The sequence below is a fragment of the Danio rerio genome, chromosome 5 (genome assembly GCF_052040795.2).
Source record: "Danio rerio strain M-AB ecotype USA chromosome 5, GRCz13ab, whole genome shotgun sequence".
NCBI lineage: Eukaryota > Metazoa > Chordata > Actinopteri > Cypriniformes > Danionidae > Danio > Danio rerio.
In genome coordinates this window covers 57,146,967-57,174,375 of record NC_141025.1, presented here as the reverse complement: position 1 = coordinate 57,174,375, position 27,409 = coordinate 57,146,967, and the positions used below count along the sequence as shown (strand labels likewise).

General features: G+C 37.6%; 1 protein-coding gene across 1 annotated transcript in view; it reads right to left on the bottom strand.

Annotated features, from left to right (window-relative positions):
* Window positions 1-27,409, bottom strand: part of setbp1 (SET binding protein 1) — a 98,910-nt gene that overhangs the window by 49,666 nt on the left and 21,835 nt on the right. Inside the window, exon 2 of the mRNA XM_087254166.1 lies at window positions 19,789-20,429. Within this exon, the coding sequence (XP_087110292.1) occupies window positions 19,789-20,259 (471 nt within the window). The 5' untranslated portion in view covers window positions 20,260-20,429. The remainder of the gene's footprint in view (window positions 1-19,788; window positions 20,430-27,409) is intronic.

Below are 27,409 nucleotides of genomic sequence, written 5' to 3'. Positions count from 1 at the left end.
TGCTTATACTAACATTGGAGCATTTAAAGATAGCAATGGCTTGTTGGAAATGATTACCGTCGCAGTGACAGCACAGCTAGCTATTAGCGCACTGAGGGTCACATTCAAGAGATGCCCCAGAATACTGACACGGTTTTGTTTTTCACATCTATCTTGAGAGCCGGTGTGCAGAGCTATGAGGTCAGTTTGTGCCACTCACAGAGAACCGATGCAGTGACAAGGTCTCAGACTTCTGATGAGCTAACAAATCCCCTGCAGTGAGTTAAAACACCCCTCAAGTCATTGGTATGGTTGCATTCTATGTGCCAGCCCAGCATCTAAAATTTTTATTTTTCAATTAATGTTTTGAGCTGTAAAATCACTGGAGCTCAGGAGATCTGCCGCCTAATATACTTAGTTTACCCAGGGGTTTTCAAACTTGGCTCCAGGATAGCAACAAAGTTTGACAAGTGTTAATAATATGATTTCAGTTACCATCATTTTAAAAGCAAAGCAAATATACAAGATTAAACAAACTCTAAAAAACTATATTCAATCAATTATTTGCCCAAACAGTAAAGGGTAGGCCAGAGTATTTCTCAGTTAAGTCAGCTGACAAATAAGTAAACAGATTTTAAATCACTTACCTTAAAAATAATTCTGATATATGTTCCGCATGTTCCAATGATATTTAATGCTGATAAACAAGCATATAGTAATATAAGCATTTACATTTAAACATATAAGCAACAAAGAAAAAAGTCTGCTACTGTAAAAAATGTTGTTCTTATTCAGACATATTTAAAGAGCCCCTATTATTGGTTTAGAGAATGACCTTCCCTGTAGTATGTAACACAGCTCTAAGTGAAGCGAAATATCCAGCAGAGGCTTAAAACTATAGATTCAGCTATAAAAAAGTAGACTCATGGTGCTTCAAATGAATCGTCTTGAAAACAAGTCTTTAGCTGTTTGGCGTGATGCTCATACAAAACTTTACTTTCAATTGCTATGCGTGTAAACCCGGGAAAATTAAAACCTGCGGCCCGCCCACAAACAAAGCAAACACAGCAGCAGATCCTGGTTGAATCAAGTCATGCTGTGCTCAGCTGGATATTATTGGAAGTGTGAGAGAAAGTTACTGTTATTTTCTCTACCCATGATGAAATGGATGAAATTATGGCAGTTCGGGGATAAATAACAAAATGAGTGGGTGGCTGGGGATGGGTCTGAAATACGGGATTATAAGACCATGAAAGTGTTTTTTGAAGTCATCCAACTTCACAATTTGTAATATTGCATGGTGTATTTGAATAATTATGGCTGGTCCCTTTATTTGGAAGCTCAAATTTTATTATCATAATTTGTGTTGTTTACAGGGTTTGAGGTTTACTGTACCTTTATAATTACCACTTTCAGATGTTCTACAGATCTACCTTTACCATTGCACACACTTCGAGTCTCTTTAACAATTATGTTTATTTTATAATAAAGAGATCAGATATTTAGTTTAAATATTTTATCTTTTACTATTAAAAATATTTGCCTTAGTAATTTTATTAAATTAAAATAAAGCATTTAAATACATTATTAGTATCCTAATATTCCTAAATTCATTCATTCATATTCTTGTCAGCTTAGTCCCTTTACTAATCCAGGGTTGCCACAGCGGAATGAACCGGCAACTTATCCAGCACGTTTTTACGCAGCGGATGCCCCTTTCAGCTGCGACTCATGTCTGGGAAACATCCACATACACTCATTTACACACACATACACACACACTACGGACAATTTAGATTACGCAATTCACCTGTACCACATGTCTTTGGACTGTGGGGGAAACCGGAGCACCCGGAGGAAACCCACGTGATCGCAGACAGAACATGCAAACTCCACACAGAAACGCCAACTGAGCCGAGGCTCGAACCAGCGACTTTCTTGCTGTGAGGCGGCAGCACTACCTACTGCGCCACTGCATCGCCCTATTCCTAAATGGATTGTTTAAAATATTCAATAATTATCGATACTGAATAATATGAAACATGATATCGTGACTTTTTTTGCAATATCGCCCAGCTCTAAACTAAACTACTAAAGGCTAAACTACCTTGATAATACTTTTAAATGTCACTGTGCATAGAAGTATCACTCTTTTGATATTCATCTTAAAATAGCAGACAAGTAGGAATAGCAACTAACAAAGACTGACCTAGCAACCTTTAGGAACTGGATTGCTGTCAGAGGATGTTGGATTGCTAATGTTTTCTCTTCCAGGAGGCATATGGGTCACTTCCTGTTATTTTGAGACCCCAATGGGCTGATTTGGGATGATAGGCTACTTCACAACAAGCTCAGGCAAAGTTTCCTCAGAGCAAAGTCCAATGTGGGAAGCCGTATAAGCGCCTGACATCAGGAGATTACAGGGTTCAAGGCGGGATCAGGATCAATGAAGAGGGACTTAAGTCTCAACTAACACAAAAGTACGCACAGAGCACTCGAGTGTGCTGGCTTTAGGGGGATGGAGTGCCCTTTAACACAGTGCTTTTCTATCACCGGTTCAAGGGAAGGTGTACTGGTACTACTAATAGTAGTAATCGCCACATAAACATGGCAATACAGCCAACACGAATCTCTGTATAGTCTATATTCACCACACCACAGCTCTCACGAAGGTTCGATTTATAGGGTTTTGAGCTAATTTTCCTTTATTCGACAGGATATACAGCCAGTTTCAGTTGTTATAAAATCTGGGGGCCATATCCACTGTTGCTCCACTGACTGAACACAAGCTCCATTGAGACAGCATGAAAAGTGGTGATCCGTGTAAAATAAATCCACTCCTCCTGAAAACACCAATAACATTACAGTCAGTAACCCTGTGCCCTCCCACATTCCTTGGGCATTTCTTTGGTCCCAAAACTGTAATTTGACATCTGGGCAATATTAACGGAAACTGCGGCTAAACAGGCTTTTTTGTTCCACAGAGCAGTGATAATAAACACTGCGGATCTAGAGTAGGCTGCTTTTAACCCTCATGCTCTATTAGCAGAGAAATAAAGGCACAGTTCAGTGTGGGATACAAAAGTATGAGCACTTTGATCTTCTTGTCTTCACTTGTTACTCCTTTAAAGGAATGGTTTGGACAAAAATGTTAATACTTCAAAAATGTTTTTCCAAAAGCTTATTGCAAATCCAAACTTTCTTTTGTGGTGCACAAAAGGAGCACAGCACCTATTCATAGAATGAAAAGCATTTGTTATAACCCCCGAATTGAAGAAATAGCCTATAAGACATGCCATATCATAGCTTTGCTTGAAGAACATGTTTCATAAACATAGCTTTTGTATCTCATTCTCACTCACATGTGTTATTCTTAGGTTTATTAAAGGTTGCTTAGAGCGTCCATCGAGAACCGTTGTAGGCATCATGAAATCAAAACTGTAAGCATTACTTTTCTTGAGATGAACAAACAAGTTGTGCAGAAGAGCCCCTATAGGTAATGTTTTTTTTTTTTTTTAAGTTCTTTGGCATGGCATTCCTTCGGTGATGCTGCCAGTTTGTTGGCTTGGCTTTTAAATTGTGCCCTCAAACCATTAGTTTGCTGTGTCTGGTTCACACTAGTTTTCATGCATTTGTGTACACATAGTTATTTGAATAATTCCAATATCAGCACCATTCACTGCATGAACACAGCTTGTTTGTTTGCTGTTGCGCATTCATATATTATTTAATGTTGACTAACATAAACTTTTTGTTTCCAGTACTTAAAGGTAAAAAAAAGAAGATTCACCACAGTTAATGCCTATTTCATCACAACTTGACTTTGACATTTAGTGCTTATGTACAGTAGAACATAGTGTTTTAGCAGCAAATGCAATGTCAATGCTGCTCTGGTGCAGGGTTTACAACCCTGGATAAAAAGTGGTGCAAATCCGGCTTCTCAATTACAAGTGAGAAATGCTCCTTTACCCAGAGTTATAGACAGTGTTTAAAACGACATTAACCTAGGGTTAAGCACAGTGTGTAAAGCCCTCATGTTTACCCTTAATACAAGAGAACCCATATTTATGGTAGTCTGATATGAGTCATGCTGTCTGTTACCTCACATGACTTTCTTAATTCTAAAGAATTTTCATGTCCTACACCCTTGTTAGTTAGTTCCACTAAACAATTTAATTTTAATTGTTTCACTAAACAATTTAAAACATAGTTTCCCTATGTTTTACAAGCGACCACAAGGAACCCGTAACTAAATAGTCACTGACTAAACAATTCAAACTTTTTTTAAAAAGGCAAGTGATTAAAATCTTTTTAAATCTAAAAATTTTCAGCTTACTTAAAAGTTGAGCACCAAGAATTTAGATGATACTTTAATACAAGGTGAAGCTTGGTGATGTTTTATGAAGAAAGCATTTATACAGTCCAAGCACAGCACTGGCATATGCACTACAGAGGGATTGTAAGCGTACCATGAGGGGCCTTGAAACAGAGTACCACATACACACATGGGTAAATGATATTCTTTGTGTGTGTGTGTGTGTGTGTGTGTGTGTGTGTGTGTGTGTGTGTGTGTGTGTGTGTGCGTGTGTGTATGGCTTAGCACTTGTAACAGAAATATTCGTGGATTAGATGTGGCTGGCAACAGTCCGTTTATAGAAACTGCCATCCAAAATCAGGAGGGAGATTCCAGTTGTCTAAACCCTGACCTGCGTCTGTCAAGGTTAGCACAGCTTTACTAGAATGACTAGCATGGTTTTAGTATTGGCATAACATTTAGCTAATTACTTCGCATTCACATTCTGTCTTGTGAACAGTACAAGACGAAAAAAAGATTGAAAGATTTACCATTTCTTGTTTAGACACTGTGTCTGAATTTTAGTATATAATTACTCTAAATTTAAATATCGTGCTAATTAAAATAGCCTGACACATGAAACAACAACAACAACAACAACAATAATAATAATAATAATAATACTTGAAAAAAATACTAAAACAAATTTAGAACAACAAGGATTGCTAAGATTTTGTGTAGAGCAAACAACATGCTAAGCTAACAGGTTAATGCTAAATGACAATGTTGCAAGCAATGGGGGTTCACAATATATATATATATATATATATATATATATATATATATATATATATATATATATATATATATATATATATTAGTTAATCCTATTAGTCTTAAAGTCTAAAGTTTGTGTGCCTCAAAAACAGTGAGAAAATACCATTTCTGAAATTCCCCAGCTCCTTCAAGATGCAAAAACTGCAGCTTATATTTGTTGTTTATTCACATCTAACCGAGCTTTCATATTGAAGATTCGCCTCAATAGCTGTAAATAAAGTAAATATAATATAATATAAACTATAAAGTTAGTTAAAATAATAAAGGTTAACTGCCTTACCACAACTACAACCTCATTCTTAAGGCTGATAACTGCATAAATCTGAAAAGTGGAAGTTTTTGTAAATGACACTATTATTGTGTCTGAGGAAACACCCGAAAACTATGACATCATGTGCATACAAAGTACATATTAATGGGAGTGTAAATTAAAGGCAATTGCAAACAAACAAATACAAGCATGATGGAATATGGAATACATGGTAGTGTTATTGCTGAAGTGTGTCACCAAAGTGTATATTTGTGGATTTACTTCACATTATAACCAAAAGTGAAGGCGCATCACATACACACAAATTATCGACATAAGCACAGTGCCCCCCAACAGCATATTGTTACTTCCCTAATCATACTGTTTACTGACAAAGTGACAGCACCAAATACAAGCCTGGCATACACAATAAGTGTGTAATATGTGTAATTGTGGATCGTTTTTATATATATATATATATATATATATATATATATATATATATATATATATATATATATATATATATATATATATATATATATATACGCAAAGGAAAAACTTCCACAGTCAAAATTCTGCTCACATTCTTACAACTTTATACTTATAAAACAATATATTTAAACTAACTTCTACAAGTTAATGTTCTGTTAGGGCTTGTCCAAACTGGTGTAGCTTTGTTTTCTAAATGGGCCCCTAATTTCATTTCCGTACAAGGCTGCTGGCTGATTCATGCTGTCAAATCATTTGAACCAGGCTGAAATTGGTCCTTCTATTTCCCCCTTTGACTCACTCAGCCCTTCCCCCAGAGTGGCCTACCGACCCAGCAGTTCACACCAGGTCAAAATATAGCTATCTACTCAAATCTGAATCTAGCAATGTTTTATCATGAATGTAGATACAGGTAGCATCACAAATACTGCACACCTAACACGAGAATGTCATTTGTCTAAGGAGAGGTCCTGATGTCGATTGCTTTATTAGCAATGTTAGTGATGTCCACTGCTCAGGTTTGGGATGAACACACACATGGTCTGAGTGCCCAAACTGGATGAGGAGGAGGAGGGTCTCAAACAGACATTGAGGGGCAGCTGGTCTTTCGGGTGCAGTAAATCATACAGACTCAAGACCCAACCCCCACACCTCTACAAAGAAAAAAAAACAGCTCTTGCAGGCCCATAGCCCAAAAAACAAAGACAGGGACCACTAGAACGCAGCTGGTAAGAAGAGTAATCACACATAGCTTCACCTGGGACAAAAAAATACCGTAATGAGAAATCAAAACCTTTAAAAATTAACCCTACTAAAAAACTGCTTAAACCAGTCTGGGCTGACTGGCTGGTTTTAGCTGGTCAATCAGCCTGGTCTTAGAGGGGTTTTGGCCATTTCTAGGCTGGTTTCCAGCCCTTTCCAGCTGGTCAGGTTGGGAGATGACCAGATAAAACCAGTTTAACCAGCCTAGCTAGGCTGGGAGCCCAACCAAAGCCAGCTATGTCCAGCTTAAACCAGTCTGATCTAGCTGGTTTTAGCTGGTCATTTTCCAGCCAGACCAGCTAAAACCAGGCTGCAACTGGCTGTGAACCACCCTGAAGTAGCCAAAAACCCTCTAAAACCAGGCTGGTCGGCCAGCTAAAACCAGCCAACAAGCTAAGGCTGGTTAAGGGTTTTTTTAAGCAGGGAAATTTCAAATGAGTGGTTAGCTAAATTTAAGTCAGGTTTGTTGTATATTGCCAATAGTGCAAGATGCATCAATGAGTCAGTGCAAACCTCTCATCTGTATCTTAAATCTTCACCAGGACATGTGACATCTTCTAGAAAGCAATTTTGTAATTCAAAGCTCATAATAGTCCAAATCATGATGATAATAGTTTAACAGGGCAGTTTGTTCGTCTTTTGTGTTGCTGAAAGAATCATTTGCTCCTTTGTTTTTCGTGCTTCATGCTCACGTTTGTCCGTTTCTGAAAGGATCAGATGTCAGAAGCACTTTAATAATCACGCGCACATTATTATTAGCTCAAGAAGTTAAAATATAGAAGCGCACACAAGCTCTCTGGAGAGGTGAAACCGCTCTCACTTTTAGACAGGCTCGTAAAACAACAACAGGAAACAGCAGATTTTGTTGTTCTTGGCTCTGTGACTGTTCATCAAGCTGATGAAAAGGTTTGTTTGAACGGGTCTATCATGACTTGTTATATATATATATACAGATTGAGAGCATGATCATTCGCGCTAACAGCTGATGTGATGCGCACGAAAAAAGAACATGCGCGCTCGTGTTTACTTGCGCAAAGCAACTGTACCACCTAGAAAAAAATTGTCTCTCCAAGTACCACCAAAATTAGCAGTATTGAAATACAGTAGCGAAATAGAAGTAGAACTAGAAGGAAGCCTGCGTACCACTAGTGGTACACATATCACAATTTGAGAACCACTGGACTAGACAAAGAGCGATGATCGTGCACCCACAGTCCAGGTGCTTTCAAAAGATCAGGATATATATATATATTTTATGTTATTTTGTAAGCAGCAGCGGTCACTGCTTTCATTTTAATTATTCTTAGAAGAGATTATTAACAGGCCTAACATTAACCGTGTGCACGGTATGTTTCACCTGCTTTCTTTTGCTTTCAGTTATTTTTGTTAATATGGTTTGATTATTATTTTTTACAATAACATTGCTTTAATGGGAGATTACTCCTCTTTTATGTGTAGTTAACTGGTGATCTGGGACTTTCAGCTAGGACAGATTACTGTGCATTTTTAGATCAATGACAATAATTATTTTTTAAATGTAATTTTTTTTTTAAGAAAAGTTTTGTTGAATTAAAAAGTGCACCTATAAAGCTATATTTTCCTTGATTTTACACATTAAAAAATTGTGGCCAACAAATGCTTATTTGGTGTGGTCAGAGGTAAATTAGGTAAATCCTTCATTTTGAGCCCTGAAAAGTCGTGAAATAAAATCGGATTGCATTATAATACAGTTCATTTGCTCATACACACTGAGCAAGCTAATACACAATACACACAAGAAGTAAAATAAATGAGAAGGCATGTGGACATAACACAATATCTAAATCAAGTCATTTAGCATGTCAAAGTCAAATCAAAGCAAAAAATATTTTCCCTACAAGAAAAGTGTGGCTAGCGATAAAAAAAATAAATAAAATAAAATAAATATATATATATGTTTGTTTTTGTTTTTTTTGAAAATGGAAGTTCGTTTGTTTTCATTCTCCTGGTTTGTTGCACGAGCAAGTGACGTATCTCTGTAAACCAATAGCGTTCAGCTGTGTGTCTAGCTCCATCTTTTGATACCCTTTTTTCATGCTAGGTACCCAAAAAGTGGTATGGTACAGTTTGCTTTTTAGTACCTTTTAACAGTGGTAACGCCCATAAAAGCATACCCTACCATACCATTCAGTGGAAACAGGCCATTTAGCGTGTACATAAATAAAAAAAAATACTAAACTATACAGCGCAACTGACTGACAGAAACAATTGAAAAGGGGATTGCTGTTCTCTCCCAGAGGAACTGCTTACATTCAATGATATGGAAATAAAACAAACAGTATTTTTAATAATATGAGATAAATCAAATGCTTTAGACATCTGCCAATTGAAAGTTTAAATTAGGGGTCTTACACATATAATATAGTAGTGATTAACTGGATTTAACCCACGGTCATGTCATGTAATTGATATGATTATATTTTAAATTGACCACCTGACAGCCCTCAGACTTCAAATTTTTAACCCTGTGTTATTCTAAATGGTTGGTAAACGAGTCATCTTGCTTCACAATGCTCATGAATTTAAAATGAATACTGTTTTTTCATACATTTGTGTGCACATAGTTATTTGAATAATTCCAGTATCAGTACCATTGACTGGATGAACACAGCTTGTCTATTTGCTGTTGCGCATTCATATATTATTTACTGTTGACTAACATAAACGCTTTGTTTTCTGAATGTACTTAAAGATTTAAGGAAAAGCTAAGATTTTCACCTCAGTTAATGCATATTCCATCACAACTTCTTTTGACATTTATTGCTTATTAGTATAGCAGTGGAATTTAACTTTCGCAAGTACCAAAAACCTCAAAATAAGATAATCTTCTCAACAGAACTGCATCCCACACGTACTAGCATCCCGATTAGACAGTCTGTGAAAGGACCAGCAGTAGCTAGAGTACTAAATAAAGGAAGTTAAACCACATTCAGGGATTTTTCTTCTTGTCTCCTACACACAGAGGTCACTTTTATTTGACTGCTCAACTGCCCACAATTTCCTCCCCGGTCACCATCGACACTCCCCCAATGACAAACAGCTTGTTATAAACACCTCACATCAATAGGCTGAGGGAGTCACCTATTGACTTCAGTGAGAGATGGTGAATTAATTTTCCGGTGAATACACTGGACCGGTTCCTAATGATTACGGTCTCGTATTAAAGGATGACTCCACGGGTGCTGGGTAATGAAGCTTTCGGAAAAGGGCTTGTGTGACAGACAGATAAGAGAGTAGCCAATGCCATTAGTACATAAAAACCGGCAGCCAACAGGGTTTGGACACTCTTAAAAGAGGCTTCCTTATCACACCTCACAGATAGTTAAATGGATTTACACACGAATTCAGCTCTCGCCGATGGATGGTGAGATAGATGAACATGTAGCTGAAAGGTGACGCTGGCCGTAAACCAAGGAAAACCCAACGACATGCCAGTTTATGTTAGTCTATATTTCTTTTGATGTGATTACTGTTGACTCTACATCACTGGCAACTATGGTTCAGACACACGGGCCAAAAGAAAATATGATACATATGTCAGTTGGACTGGTCCATGGCAGTAGATCACTTGGGTGAGCTATGCATTTGGGGATGAAGGCCAGACTTTTGGCGGGTGTGCAAGCGTGAGCTTGTGTACACAGACACAGAGTTGATGGGCTGTAACCCTGAGTGATGAGCCTGTGTGTGTGTGCGTTTGTGTGGATGTTGAGGTGTTGAAGTGATACATATCAAAAAGACTGAGGGGTACTCACACAGGAGGTTTAACCCAGAATTTAATATAGGTCTGAACATACACACAACCCAATATTACTGGATGATCAGACACCATAATAGTCAGTACAAAGGACAGAAAAATTCACAATAAACAAACAAACATATATATATATATATATATATATATATATATATATATATATATATATATATATATATATATATATATATATATATATATATATATATATATTTATATTTATATGTATATATATATATATATATACATACACATCCCGATCAGGAATAGTATATCTATAGTCATGCGGTGACACAGAATTAGACCTTTTTCTTGACTTCACAAAGAAACTGCAACGAGTGCAGCATAACATCACTTTGTTGAAGACGCTATAGCTTAAATACCAGCAAGGTAGAACGCGGAAGCAGCTTGAAGCAAAAAGCACGCGCATGTCTGAAGTCTGGAGGTATTATAAAGTTGATGACGACAACATTGCCATAGCAAACTGTGACATATGTAAACTTGTCATTGCAAGAGGTGGAAAGTAAAAGTCTACATTTAACATAACAAACATGATAAGGCACCTCAAAAACAAGCATCCTACACAATACCCAGGCAACCCAAGAGAAGATGAGTCATTTCACACTGCAAAAGAGTTTGAAAAGGAGAGAAAAAAACGCCCCCATGACATCGCAGCTGATGATCGCAATGAGTGAGCTGCCATTCACCTTAGAGAACCCTAAATTTCTTACACCCCATTCACACGGGGCTTCAGCCTCAATGCCTGACTGTAGGCGTGTCTGAAGTTGGGGCTGAAACGATCGTCATAGAAGCGTCAGCCAATGAAATTCAGTCAGCAATAGGCCACTGTCTAGCTGGTCTATTTGAATACAGCGATCTGATTGGCTGACGCTTCTGTCGGCACTTGAAAAGTTGAGCTAGTCCGAACTTCTGCAGCGAGCAACGCCTCTGAAGTGGCGCTGACGGATCCACAATGCAGTTCGGCAACGGCTGACGTCACCCATTCAAAGTTAATGGGAAGCGTTGACGCTTACGCCCCATGTGAATGGGGCGTTATGCTTAGAGCACTTAGAACCTCAATTTGAAATGCCGTCTTGCCAATATTTCACCAAGAAAGCTCTGCCAGCCCTTTATAAGAAGATTTCTGACAAACTACTTGTATCACACAATGGATTGACTAAATCCTGGATCTGTTTCTTTGCTCTTCCTTCTTCTTTTTTTATATACAGAAGTATTGGATCAGGTTTTGGTATCTGTAAATACTCAAAATTTAAAGACTCGGACTCGAGGGCAAAAAAACTTGATCGGGACATCCCTAGTTCTAAACACATTGAAGCTCGAATTACTTTTTGTTTTGTTACACCACTTTTGTTACACCACTTTTTGTTTTGTTTTTTTTCTTTTTTTGTGAGAGGGTGGGGGGACAAATTAATTTGTCTTTAAGTGATGCTTTAGCAAATGTTTCTTTTTGTCACAAATACAATTTAAATTTGCACACCATCCATATATATGACGACTGGCCCATAAATAAAACTAATTTTAAGACAGTGTAAATGGACTATTATCCAAAAGACTATAGCAACTAATGAAGGTCCAAACACAGATGTGAGCATTGAAAAAATAATCACGGCTGATTGAGCGAAATCAGTGGAATAATTTGATGTACAGCAGTGTTGTCTGATGCTGACGGCAGGTCCTCTGAAAAATATTTTGCCGCGCACAAAGGCTTAGCGGCGAAGTCAAGTCCTTCCCTTAATTACCTGCTATTGTATCACACGTCTCCAGCCCATCCCCCGCCGCAGTAGGGTCCCATTTTAACCAGGCTCCCCATATGCCCCAGCTCACTTGTTGGCCTTTCCTCTTTGCCACCATCTGGCATATTAGTTCAGCCAAAATGAAAAAAAGAAAGAGCCAGACACAATGAGACAGAGAGCTAGCCCATCTGCTCCCTGCCAGACTCCCCAATCATTACTACACAAAAGCTGCATTTACCCTGCTACACAATCCAACGTTTTTAAACCTCTTATCCTCTCCACTATCGCTGCTCTGAGAGGAAGTCATCCTTCAACCTGATTGTGGATGCGATTTCTTCGACCAAGCTACTAAATACAAACCTTTAGGCGAGAAAACTCAAAATGAAGATGCAAATGGAGGCATGTCTGCTCCACAAGCTCCTCTTGACAGGGAAAACGATCCTCTCGGCCCCTCGTCAAGTCAAGGCTGGAGGCGCAGAAACCTTGCTCGTGTTCTCCCCTGATGAACACGCACCAATGAGCATGCCTGCTCCGGCGGAAATGGCTGACAATCAAAGTGTTGTCGTCAAACACTGAGCAGTGACGGGGCAAAGATCGCTGCTGCTTGGCCCTCTGAGAGCACACCCGTCTGCATTGATCCACCTTCTATCGGACTTGTCATCACAATGAACTCACTACTGTGTTAAACCACAGGGGTGATACTGGATACAAATAAATTATAGACTTAAAGTCAACTGGGCTTCAGTGAACAAACACCTACAGCTACTAGTACAAAATGTGCAGTCCCACTTTTAAAGAGCCCCTATTTTGCATTAAAAAATGTCATATTTGGTTTTAGGGGTCTTCAACAACATGCTGATTTACTGATATACATGCTTTCATTGTCATATAATATGCATTTATTTTTACCTAATTATCCCAGCGCCTCCCATATGAATTGTTTAGCGATTCATTTGTTCCCAAAACCCTCCTTAACGCGAAGCTAATCTGCGATGATTGGTGACCAGTCTGTTGCGATTGGTCAACTGCGTTCAGCACAAGATGGAAATGCCCACCATGGCTACAGTATAAAGTAGCACAAAGTATGTGAGAGCCCAATGCAGGAATGCAATAAAGCAATGCAGTTGAACACCTGCATATTACTCTACTCTTAACCCCAAGTAATAACAACAGCGCACATTCAGTATTAATTCACACAGTTGCAAAAGTTGAACTACTTTGAAAATTAACCGCGCCACGTGTGTGTAGGAACAGCTGATGGTGGTCATAACAAAGGCAAACAGCAGAGGATTGCCAGAAACGCATAGATATCGGTAAAGGAAGAATCATGCGTTTTACGCGTTTTCACATTTTTACGTGGTTTTGGTTGCGATATTTGAACAGCCCTATACAGATTTAACCTAAGAGATACAGTACAAGCACTGATCTATAATCCATACGTGATAACAAGCAGCGCACGGGGATTACAACTTACAATACACAATTAAACACATATTTTGCAAACTACACAAAACAAGGCAACAATTATAATGACACGTTATGATCCGGAAGATGAAGAAACTGGTCCACTTGAACCGAAAAAGTTACTGACAGAGTCCCTGTCAAAGTCTGACAAAGTCAAAGCAAACACAGCACTAGGTTGGCTATATTGTGGTTTTGTTGTGAAATTTAATTTGAACCCTTTATTCCCCGCAGCCAAATCTCCATCTGTCAGTGATCGTCATCTTCGCGTCATGATCAATCCCTTGATTCCCGCACCTCAGCTAGTGTGTGGAGGGAAAGAGCGTTCACATTTTACCGGAACTGAAAGTACATAGAGTTGAAGTCAGAATTATTAGCCCCCTTTTGATTTTTTTTTTTTTTTATTTTTTTTTTAAATATTTCCCAAATGGTGTTTAACAGCGGAAGGAAATTTTCACAGTATGTCAGATAATATTTTTCTTGTGAAAAAAGTCTTATTTGTTTTATTTCGGCTAGAATAAAAGCAGTTTTAAATTTTTTAAAAAACATTTTTGGGACAAAATTATTAGCCCCTTTAAGCTAATTTTTTTTTCGATAGTCTACAGAACAAACCATCGTTATACAATAACTTGCCTAATTACCCTAACCTGCCTAGTTCACCTTATTAACCTAGTTAAGCCTTTAAATGTCACTTTAAGCTGTAAAGAAGTGTCTTGAAAAATATCAAGTAAAATATTATTTACTGTCATCATGGCAAAGATAAAATAAATCAGTTATTAGAAATAGTTTTTTAAAACTATTATGCTTAGAAATGTGCTGAAACAACCTTCCCTCTATTAAACAGAAATTGGGTAAAAAAAATAAACAGGGGCGCTAATAATTTAGGGGGGCTAATAATTCTGACTTCAACTGTATTTGGTGATGTACCGTATCGATGCGATCAAACAAAAGATCCAAACCCAACTTGATTCGTTTATTTAACTCTGGGTCAACTATTTCCCTAAAGAATCAATACTTTTAAACATGTTGCACTTTTAGACTTAAACCTCAGCGGAATGTTTTCATTTAATTAGAGCTGTGTTACACACTGCATGGAAGGCCATTTTCAAAAACCCATAATAGGGGTTCTTTAAGAAACAAACTGGGTTTCTCAAGTAAAGCTCTTTTTTTTTCTTTCTCTCCAGAGAAACTCATTTTTAACAAAAATTTGTTAAAGACCCACCTGAGGCCAAAAGTTAGTGTGATTTCAACTTTATTCTGCATAACTGCCAAACCCCCAATCAGAAAAGTCTTTTTTATCACAAAAACAATGACCACACCAGAGGGAGGGGGGATGGTCTTAAAAGTTTGCGATAACTATTATTATTCAAAAATACTTTTAAATTTGTCCAGAGCCTTTTTAGAAAAAATAATAAAAACTAAAGCTGGAATTGTTAAAAAAAAGAAAGAAAAAAAAAAGGAAAAAAATAATAGATGCCATTTGTGAAAACTCTCGGTTACGTCCTAATGGAAACGCCAAACACAATGTGTCCTGACCTCTTACATATTCAGACCGCCTAATTGCACATCCAGACTGGGTGCTTTTACAACGCCAGCAAGAAGGCTACGAATCTATTTCTGGCTGCGTGGTCACACTATTGTGTGGGTGCAGAAAAGTTCTGCTGCATTAAACTCATTTTCCAGCACGGCAGCCCACGACAACACTTAAAGTGCAAAACAGGTCATCGAGTGGAGTGAGTGGAAGAGGATGTCTAATTCAGGCGAGGAGTTTGAGTTAATTCATCAGAGTGCCGGTTTGTCTAAACTGCCATTGCCCTGCCGTTCTGATTACATTAGCAGGGGGAAAAAGGTTGTTGCCACGAATGGAAGACGCAGCAAGCAGCTGTCACAGTCCGAGAGGGCTGATGTAAGCCCCTATTCTCAGCAAGTCCAGGCCGGTTTCAATTACGCACTAACCCCTGACCCCACGCTGCTTGTAACCGAGAGATGAGAAGAGGTGCTGGGCTTGACGCCTAAGCTCCAAACAGCAAGGACAGAATAGGATTTGGTGGCTCTAAATGAGGAGTCTGTGGCACTGTCCCTTTTCGGAGTGAATGGGATTCCATCTGTAGTGTGTGTGTTTGGGGGATGGGTACTCGCGCTTTTCTTTGCCTTTTTGGAGCTGTTTTCTATAGACGCGGCTACACTTTAGGCAGTGGCGTGAGGCCACCTCTTCTGTTCTTCCTTCTGCCCCTTTTGACCCTCTGTCTGTGGTCAATGTGGAGATTGCCAGAAAGAGACAGCTGCACTCCAGGCTTCCCGCCTCAGTTGCCCGTGTTGCTCTTTGAGCCTTTCTCTGTTTTCCATTGATTTCTCCATCACCCTTTTCGCTGCGTGTATCTGCTGCTTTAGAAAATTTCATCTCTGTGGGGTGGATGAGGGCTAAGTTTCCCAGCCTGAAAATAAGAGAAACTGGAGATCCCTGGCTTTGGCTTCACGCAAACAATGTCCTTCCTCTCCAGGCGAAGAGAAATCCCTGGGGAAATCAGATAGCATGCAGCCACATACAAAATTCAAGGCCGATAATCAAACCATCAATTGTTGGGATCAAGTCAAATGTGTTTGGCAGACATAGATGGGCTTTTAAATGCACATCACACGAAACAGCAGGAGCTGGTCTTCCATTACAGTACAAATAATTTATACCCTGAGAGATTACTGTAAAGATTAAAAGATACGAGAGCATTTCAACGCCAGAGATTCCACACGAAATGCGATCAATTAAAGCCTGCAGTGAGTTTACTAAAAGATGCTGATGGTGGAAGTTTCTTCTCTGATTTTGTAAGCACAGATTTTTTCTCCCTAATTATGGTCAAATTATAGACTCTAGCTTTGGGATCACCAGCCTCTACTCCCGTTCTCTCCCACAATCCTTCATTCTTTTGTAAAGAAGGGGAAAACGCAACATATCTGTTTTGGAAACTTGATGGAGAATACTGTGGTAAGCTGAAGTGTTTACTGTAAGGAGCCTTTTTGGCATCTCACATCTTCATGAACCCACATCATTTGGCAGGAACACTCTGCAGCTCCCCTTGCAAAAAAGTAGCCACATGATATTAACAAACACTTTTATCTATTCAATCATAATTTATTTAACATTGGTCCATTAAATGAAATGATTAGTCATCTTTCTCAAATATCATTCAAATATTTTTATCATGCAGTGATAAAGAAAAAAAAAAATCTTTAATTCTATTTGACAAATTCTGTTTGTTACACTACAGTGAGGACAGGTTACTTTGTATTGTGCATTTTACACATGCAAGAAATATTTAGTTCCGCTTTCTCTGAAAGCACAAAATTAAATATAGACTTTTACAACAAGAGTGCATAACTTTGAAACATTGGGACATGAAGACATAAGGATACTAATTCAAGAGATGGTCTCTGTTCAGAGAGATTTATGTTATAATAAACTAATATCATTAGGTGCGACCAGTTGAATTGCATAATGTAACAAGTGATGGTCATCTAGGAAACTTTCTGATCAGAGGGAGCCCCTAAAATCTCAGGTTAAGTAAAAATATCTTAATTTGTGTTTGAAGATGAAAGAAAGTCTTTAGAGTGTTTATGAATTTGTGAACTTTTTGATTTTGACAACAGTAGATTAGCACAGTTTTTAACTACGCTGGTTCGAGCCTAGGCTGGGTCTGTTGACATTTTTGTGTGGTTTACACCACAGTCCAAAGACATGTGGTACAGGTGAATTGGGAAGGCTCAATTGTCTGTGGTGTATGTGTGTGAATGAATGTGTATGAATGTTTCCCAGTTATGGGTTGAAGCTGGAGGAGCTTCCGCTGCGTAAATCATATGCTGGATAAGTCGTTGGTTTGGTCCTCTGTGGCGACCCCAGATTAATAAAGGGACTAAGCCGAAAAGAAAATGAATGAATGATTTTGGACTACATGTACGTCAATGAACTTTTTGAGTCTAAATGCCACAAAAGGTTAATGACTAGCTGTTGAGTTACTTAAAGGCACCAACTGGACACACTTCACTTGATAAGAACCTAAAAAGACAGCCCAGAAAATGAAACTGTGTCATCTAGCACAAATATTTATGGTCTTTTTTAAAATATAAAGGTAAATTAAAAATTCAATAATGAATTTATAAGCTGCTTGTTTTATTTCAATGATTAGTGTTCATTTTGCCACAATCCACCATTTTCTAGCTATTGTCATCTTTGTGTGTGTCTGCTAGGGGTGCTCGATTATGGGATAAATCATAATCACAATTATTTTGGTCATAATTGTAATAACGATTATTGAAAAACATTAATCAACTGGCATTATAGAATGTAGAATAAAACATGTCTAAAAGGTTAGTTAGCTAAAGTAAGCTAACTTAAGGACCAAGTCTGCATAATAAATATAAAGAAACCACAAAAAACTCATCAAAAGCTGCGGCTGTCATGCACAACTTGTCAGAGAACCACAGATCTGTGATCAGTTATAAATCTCCATCCGAAGGCCAGGTGGCACTTTTGTGCAAAAACTTCAAATATGCAAAGGGAAAGAAAAGAAACTGAAAAATATTTTCTGAGTGAATAGTAGTTTCTGAATAAACAGTGTATTTAATGGAGTAAACTACGACTTTGTGTAAGAAATTTGCTAAAGGTTTGCTACTGACAACAAAACTGGATTCAATGGCAAATGCAGAACAATTGTTAATTAATTGTGCATAAAAAAAACTGAAGTCAGATCTTTTGTAACAGTTTTGACACTGAAGCATTGGAAAGACAGACACAACACCCATTCAAAGAGATCAGCGACACCAAGTGATAAGAAATTTAAGCAAAAAAAATAAAAAATAAAAAATGTTGCTAACAAGAATTTAGAAACACATTTGCACTTTCATGCTTTTTCATGCTTCTAATATTGGCCCAATACGTTGTATTACCATTAGTTGCATCAAACATTCATGGCCCACATTTTACAAAAGAAAAACACTTTGTAAATCACTTTGCTTATCACTCCTTATTAAGAGTTTAATCCTTCATTACTGAAGTTTGTATCAACCTCAGGTAAAAATAAGAATGCAAATTAATTTCTTATAAATATCATATATTTAAACAATTTCTTCCAATCATATGACTTAATTTAGAAAAATAATACTGACTTTATTTACCTTTAGTAAAATTCTTATTATTGTGACAATATTTTACATGATTGACACTGTGTCATTTTTATTAATATTACTTCATGTGTTAAAAGTCATATACATCATATTTCCTCTCAGAGCTCAGGTTCATATCTCGTTCTCAGAATTACAGGCCTACTTTGCCGGCAGCTAGCTCTCCCCAACTCTCACATGGTCACCCACTGAAGCTAAGCAGGGCTGCGCCCGGTCAATACTTAAATTGGAGACCACAAGGGAAAGCTAGGTTGCTGCTGGAAGTGGTGTTAGTGAGGCCAGCAGGTGGTGCTCAATCTGCGCTCTGTGTGGGTCCTAATGCCCCAGTGTAGTGAAAGGTACTCTATACTGCTCAGTGAGCATTGTCTTTCAGATAAGATGTTAAACCGAGGTCCTGACTCTCTGTGATCATAAAAAAAAAATCACAGGATGTCCTTTGAAAAAGAGTAGGGGTTTAACCCCAGCATCCTGGCCAAACTTGCCCATTGGCCTCTGTCCATCATGGTGGATGAGGAGATTTCCCCCAATGTGTAAAGCACTTTGAGTATCTAGAAAAGAACTATTTAAATGTAAGGTATTATTAATATTAATTATTTTGTTTGTTTGGTATTGCTTAATGTCAGTGTTTAGATGACATCTCACAATTCTGCATTTTACCCTACATTCTGAATTTAAATTAAAGAGGCAAAATTTTGTATATAAAAATTATCATTCTGTATATGAAAAAGCTAAATGTTTTGGTATATACTATTTCATATTCATATTACTGCACGAAAACAGATTTAACTTTCACACCTTCACAAAAAAAGGCAAAAGACTGAGTTTTCTACTTTTGGTCAGGAGACATTTGCTCAATTTCTCTGAGGTCAAATTTAAAATGGGATCTCTATGTCATACTAGCTACATCCATGAAACCACATAACATCACCATAACAGCATGACCACATGACACAAGAAAACCACAGCATTTAAAATCAATAACTAAGACACTAACCCTTTTTCTGGGAGGTCCTTTCTCTTCCTCCTTTCCAGCCTTGGCGTTCTTGGCTTGCTTTGCACTCTTCTGCTCTCCTGGCTGCTTGATGGTGATGCGTATCTCAGGAGGACAGATGTAGTTCTCCAAGTTCTTAGGAGGCTTCTTGGCCCGTTTTGTTGTTTGGATCTTCAACTTAAGGCTGCCTTCAGAGAAATTGGCCTCCTTGATGGAGAACTCCTGCTCCTCCAGCCCGTCTCCCTGCCCCCATCTCTCATTGTCTGCATTGGAAGTGACCTCCATGTCCTTCCCCAAACCGAGGTCTTCGTCCTCTTCATGATCTTGCTGCTCTCCAGGTAAAGGGAGGCTCTTTATTGAACCAGCAAGGAGACCCACCTCACTGAGGTCTGCTCTGTTGATGGTTGTAACGGTGGAGAAGAACTCCTCATTTCCTTTGGGCCGGGCTGTCCGAGTAAGGTCTCTTTGCTCCATTGACGACCCTGAAACTTGGTCCAAGAACCAGGAGGCAGTGGGACCCAAAGGGACAATTGGGCAATGGTCCAGGAGATTGAGTTTAATCAGGAAGGGATATGATGGCTTTTGGCTCTACTGCTCCCGAAATCTTGTAAATCCCACTAGGGTGGAGTTTTTCCCAGGTGAAACTGAAAGTAGAGTGAACAAAAAACATTTTTTGATGAATAAAGCTTTAAACACATGCATACATGCCCTGACTTGCCAAATCCTATTGAACAAGTTAAACCACATCATACTGTATACTCACTTGTGGTTGTCTTAATCAGACATGACATGAGAAAGCGACAAGACTAAATCTCATTTTTTTAGTGCTAATCCGAGTTTCTGTCATCCTAGCCAGTCACAACATGCAAGTGACAAGATGTTTTGATGGTTTCTATTTCTGTTACACTATGCTTAGTAGCCCCTCCTAAGACAACTCTCGTTGGATTAATGAGTTAAATTAGTTGAAGCCAAATATCAAATTCCCTGACAAAAAAGGTACATTTCCATTTACACTGAAAGAAAAAACTGGCTGCTATGGTGCTTTGCATAATATTTAAATGGCTTTAGCAGAGCTTTACCAGCCACTATGAGATCAACAATCGATAATTTACTTTAGATTTTGCACAAAAAGAGTGCTCCCTCTCCCATTTTGATGGCTCAATTGAAGTTTTGCATACGTTTAAATACTTTTACACTTGCTTTCATCTCATTTTGAACACCCAGTCTTTGAAGTGGTATTTTTGAAGTCAAAGCTCCTACATTTATATTACCCTGATAGGTTAGCCTTTATTAACAGGTACAGTCTGGTGACTAAATTTCACTTGAGTGCCAGTTGATGATCATAAAAGGAATATAATGGAGCTGAAATAATATTTCAACCATAACAATAGGTGAAACAATGCCATAAAAAGTGTGGCAAAAAAATATATATTTTGATAAATGAAAGTAAAATTTCAAGGTCAATTCCATGATATTCTAAATACTCCATGACCGGTGGGGAGTTGGGATCCCTGTTTTACCATATAAATAAAACCTTAATAAAGCTTTAAATAAAGCTTTAACTTTTTAAAAGTTTTATGCTAATATTATTTATTTTTTATTTATGCTAATGTTATTTTTTAGTATGACAGAAAACTAACCCACTAAAATTCTTGAACAATACATGAATAATACATCCCACCTTAATTAACAGAATTTAACAGAACAGGTTAATTGACAGAATTAAATATAATTTTTAACACTTAACACATCAGACTTGGCAAACAGTGATGAAATACTTCCTAAGTCCCACAGTTCCTACTTAAGTGGGCATGGTGAATTACTGACCAAGACAAATGTGTCTTTGTTAAACCACCAATTAATCAGGATCAGGGTTTAAGCACACAGTTTTCAACCTGAAACAGTTGTACTGCTGGCTCCAGGCAAGCTCCCTGACACCATAATTACATTGCTGACCAGCTCATTTGCTTTAGTGGTCAGTTGAGTAAGCCTAGTCACGGTGTGAAAGTCAACAAATGAGGCCTCTGGCCCAGTGATAAACACTTTCCAGACATCACACAGACCACAGACCTGAAAAAGCCCAATTAGGGCTGAATATAACACCTCCAAAGTATCAAATTGGGTACTGATTGAATTTAGTATAATCTTTTCAGGATAGCATCATTCAGCGTATCAATTATATCTGTCTAAACAAACCAAGACTGCACTATAGGTCTAAAAACAACACTAAAACATATTCTGAATGGCTCAGACTGATGACATGCAGATATTATATCATGTCTATGTCAATGCCCGCAGACACTAGGGCTGTGCAATTAATCAAAAATCCAGTTTCAATTTTGGCTTCTAACGATTATGACAAACCATTAATCGAGATGAACGATCATTCCATCATATACTGCCTCTTTCCAGTTGTACACATTTGTTGCTCTGCAAAGCTCAGTTCCACGTGAAAATGACTAAAAGCATGTACTGTAATGTAACTTTTGCAGCACGGGATGCGCATCATTCATATTTTTAAAAGTGCGAAAGAGCACAAGCAGGTGTGTGTGTGTGCGAAACACTTAGCTTCGGACAGGCTCGAAGACGAGCAGAGCACAAACATCTAATGCCATCTTAATGTGAGCACTTTAATGGTCAAACGCATGCACATTTGTGTCAGAGCGCTGTGTTTAGTGATTATTCATATTAACCCTCATTTGTGTAATAAACGAACAAGTTGAGAATCAAAATACACTTGAAAGAGAAACCATATATCAGAGCCGCACTATTCTTAACGTGACGCCACGCAATATTCCTGCTGTCGCCTGTTATTAGTATTAATCAAACAACAAAAGCAGAAAAACCCTCACTGCTCTTGACTGAAGGACTTTTGGAGAAAAAAATATTATAGGAAATACTGTGAAAAATTCCACTATTAAACATAATTTGGGAAATATTTATACGTTAAAAAAATTCACAAAAGGGTGAAAAATTTTGACTTTAACCGATAATGTTTTTGAATAATCGTTATTACAATTATGACCAAAATAATCGTGATTATGATTTATCCCATAATCGAGCACCCCTAGCAGACACACACAAAGATGACAATAGCCAGAAAATGGTGGATTGTGGCAAAATGAACACTAATCATTGAAATAAAACAAGCAGCTTCTAGTTTAGAAAAGAATTCAACATAAACTCTCCATTCCCCAGGCCTGAGCCGCATGATGTCAGTATTGATGTATATCGACTGAGGGTTCGGAGCGTCAAGTGCAGTCTCTCATCTGCTGTTGGCTTGTTGTCAGACAGAGCTCAGTGTCATTTACCCTTTCAACTGCCAGACAGGTGACAGATGAGAGGCTACTGAAAACAACGACAGCTATCGGCAAGACAGCCTGGATCCACACTAGACTAAACAGCTCTATCTATCCATCACATCATGACAGTCAAAATGGCATGATTTTCATTCCAGCCCTTTGCCGACTCACACACAGCCATTCACAAATCCTCAATGAAGCCCAGTTGTTTATATCTTACTCGTCTATACCTCTGAGTAGTGTCCCAGACGATGCATCTTGGGTGTTCTCGCTTGGCGAAACAACAAAAAAATGTGATGCAACACCACACTGGCCACGTACACACTGCAGCTAAAAAGAGTAACTCCACATTTAATACTGTTCATAGTTCAGTACAGAAGCTTTTGTCATTTATTTCTTGTAATTATGACTTTTTTCTTGTAACTCGAGTCGTGGTTTCAAGCAGAACATTATAATTTAGAACTTTAACTCTTTTAATTGCAACCACAGTTCATACAATTACAACTTATTACAATTTTTGGTTTATATCTCTCAGCTGCAATTCTATCTCGCATCCACGACTTAGTCATGATTACAACTTTATATATTATAACGGTCACTATAAACTATTCAGTATTACTTGTTTGTCCTTCAATGTACTGTGTGCTGGAGTGATGGTTTGGATCCAGGAAAAGTGGTTGCTTACTGTAGGAGTGCCCAAACTCCGTCCTAGAAGGCCGGTGTTTCTAGAAAACCTAGTAAGAGCTTGATTAGCTATCCCAGGTGTGTCAGATTGGGGTTGGAACTAAGGCTCTGTTTACACTAATACACTGTAGTTAGGGCTGCAACAAGGAATTGATTAAGCTGATTAAAATCAATTACTAAAAGTGGTGGCAACAAATTTCATAATTGATTCGTCATGTCGATGACTAGGTGATGTTTGGTTATTAAAAAAAAAAAACCTTTAGTTGAGCGTGGAACTTCTCGCGCATGGATGCGCCTCATAGACAGGATAGTGCAAACAAACAAGCGGAGGTAATATTAACAGAAAGATACATGGCGAGGAAGGAACCAACAGTAAAGTAAATCACTACATAATCCTGCTTTTGTTCCGTTTTGAAGTGAGGAACATACTGTCCCTGGTGGTGGGGTAAACTTGTTACCAGCTTGACAAGCTTGAGGTAAAAAAAAATTCAAACTGAACTTTGGTGCGTTGGCTGGTGCTGAGCCAGAGAAAGATGTATCATATTATTACAACAATGCAGTGTTTTTAACCAGCCAATGCTTATTTTATGTTTTAGACATGTAAATACACACAAGTGCTAGTAAAACAATACACAATTTACCAATTAGAGTTGGTAAAACACACAAGAAAGTCTACTGAACATTAATAATCCATTCAAAAATAAATTACCCATGTGTATTATTCATATCAGATACATGTAGTGAAAGTAACAATAAAGTTTAATCTATTCTTCTTCCAGCTGGTGAGCCACTTGCTTGCATGCATTTCAGGAGTCCTGCGTGTTTTGCTTTTATAAATGATGCAACAAGCATCCACAAGTAAATGCCCATGTAATGTTATAGAAGAAGATCAAGACCATTCGTCTTTTAAACAACAAAAAACACTCACTTACACATTTTTGTGAATTGGATTATCAGGTAGTTGATGTGATGAGCAAGCATGTGAATATGTTGTATTAAAACAGAAAAGCAAAATAAAAGGGATTTATCTGTCATACAGCGATATTGTAGCTGCGGTGTCACGTGAAAAACATGACGTGTCACTAAAGAAACATTAGGGGTGAGCATTCTAAAATAATGATCACCTAACAAAACTCACTCCCGGTTTCAGCCCTAGTTTTAGTTTTAAAACGGCATTTTAAAATGAAGCCATCCACATCCAAACTTCAGCGCTCCTAAAACATCTCTGTCCACACTATACCGCTGGAAAAGACATCACGTGACCACACACACACTCTGGCACGCACTGCAACGGGTGCTTTGAGAACATCTACCCAGATGAGAGCTGTGCATGTCGCCCTGTTCATCAATGATCTACTGCTGGATCTAATCTCACTGTATTTGTTAAACGTGATAGTTACTTAATCTTGTTGTCTATATCTAACCACATATTCACATATTCATTTTGAATCTATTACTTGTTCTCAGGTAATGTGTGTTTTGGCTGAGCGCAAAGATAAGTTTTAGGACTGTGCAATTAATCAAAAAAACTATTTCGATTTTGATTTTGGCTTCTAACAATTATAAAAAAACTATTAATCGAGATACACGATTATTGCATCATATAACGCAAATCACGCAAAATTCCTGCTGCCGCCTGTTTTCTACAATTAATCAAACAACAAAAGGAGAAAATCCCTCACTGCTCTTGACTGAAGGACTTTTGTATCTAAAGTGTTTTGCTTAAAGCACAGTTTGTTTAATATTTTTATTCTATTAAATTTATTTCTCTTTTCTTTGCAGAGTGGAAAATAACTGTATGTTAATATGCAGTTGAAGTTAAAATAAAGTAAAATTGAAGTAAAATTATTAGCCCTCCTAAATATTAGCAACCCTTTTCCAACCCAATTTCTGTTTGATGGTAAGAAGATTTTTTAAACTTATTTCTGAACATAACAGTTTTAATTAATAATGTCTAATAACTGATTTATTTTATCTTTGCTATGATGACATGATATTATATAAAATATATTTTTTCAAAACACAAGCATTTAGATTCAAAGTGCGATTCAAAGGTTTAATTAGGGTAATTAGGCAGTTCATTGTATAACAGTAGTTTCTTCTGCAGACATTTAAAAAATATATTACTTAAGAGATCTAATAATATTGACCTTAAAATGGGTTTCAAAATATTTGATAAATATATTAGAAGAAATACTGTTAAAATTCCTTGCTCTATTAAACATCTTCTGGGAAATATATGACCAAAATAATTGTGATTTAGATTTTTCCCAAAATCGAGCAGCCTTAATATATATAGTTGTACGTGTACATGTCCGTGACAACGTACAATGATTCTGCACATTTGACTGATTTACTTACTTTGATGTTTAAACTTATTGTACGTTATGCTTTTATAATGTCTATTATTGATTATTAACACTGATATTCAGCAAAAGAGAGGGTATGTTTCGTATTTTCCATAAAATGAAAAGAGGCAGTAATGTTATAGGCTCTGTTTTGTTATAAATATGCACACAGTGAAGATGACCCTCATATAAATATGTAGCTACACAACGTCTCAACATTTTTTGTGTCTGTTAAGTTGCTACTATCAAAATTAAAATAGGCAGTTCCTTATATTATGTTTTCATTTTATTGTTAGGAAAGTGCAACAACGTAGCCAGAATGTGAATGAGTTTATAAAGTACACTGCTCCCTTTGAAGATTTACCTGATGTGTCCTCGGGAGTTTGTTTTCCATATCCAACTTGCGAAGTCTAAACTTACAAGGAGAGGATGCAAGACTGAACTGTGTGTAGGCTACTTAATATTGAGGAAAAAGCGCCAATTTGTCTGCAGCCACAACTCAGTTTTCAGATGTCTATGTTTTCCCCATCCACACTGACACGGAGAGGGAGCGTTTTAAAATGAAAACAGCCTCTTCAGCGTTTCAAAAAGCTCCACTTTCGGTGCTCAAAAACTCCGGCGTAGTGTGGACGGACAGTGTAACCTAGCAAAACTTATGCTTTTATAAGCTAAAATGTATTAGTGAAAACAGGGACTAAACTTTGTGGGACACTGGCCATCCAAAACTGAGTTTGGGCACCCCAGGGTTAGTGCATCAACACATGGCACTAAGGGGGTCATAGTGACCAGAGTTCGAGTCCCAGCTCAAGGTCTTATGCCAATCTTTCTCCCCTCTCTCCACACTTTTCCGTCTATAATTTCCAATGTCCTAATCATTAAATGTGAAAACATATGCATAATAATGATAAAAACATTGCTTGAGTAGAAGTAAGAACTGCTTGCATGTTAGAGTCTTGATAGCAGTGGACCATTATGCTGCACACATTAAAATTAAATTAAAATCTCTATTCAAATTATTTTGCAGTTATTTTGCCTTGTATTATCAGTCTATACAAATTACAGCACTCTACATGAACAGGTTAATATTGCTTATAATCTCCATCTATAAAAATTTCAGTGCACAGCATAAACAAGTTGTATTTGATACGAGATGTGATGCTGATGTAAGTGCTCAAAATCATTCACTGTAATAGCAACAGATTGTAGCAAGCTATAACCACTCAAGACATGCAGAGAACACAACTTTTACTTATATTTTGTTGTTTGCTCTGTACACATATCGATTCCCTT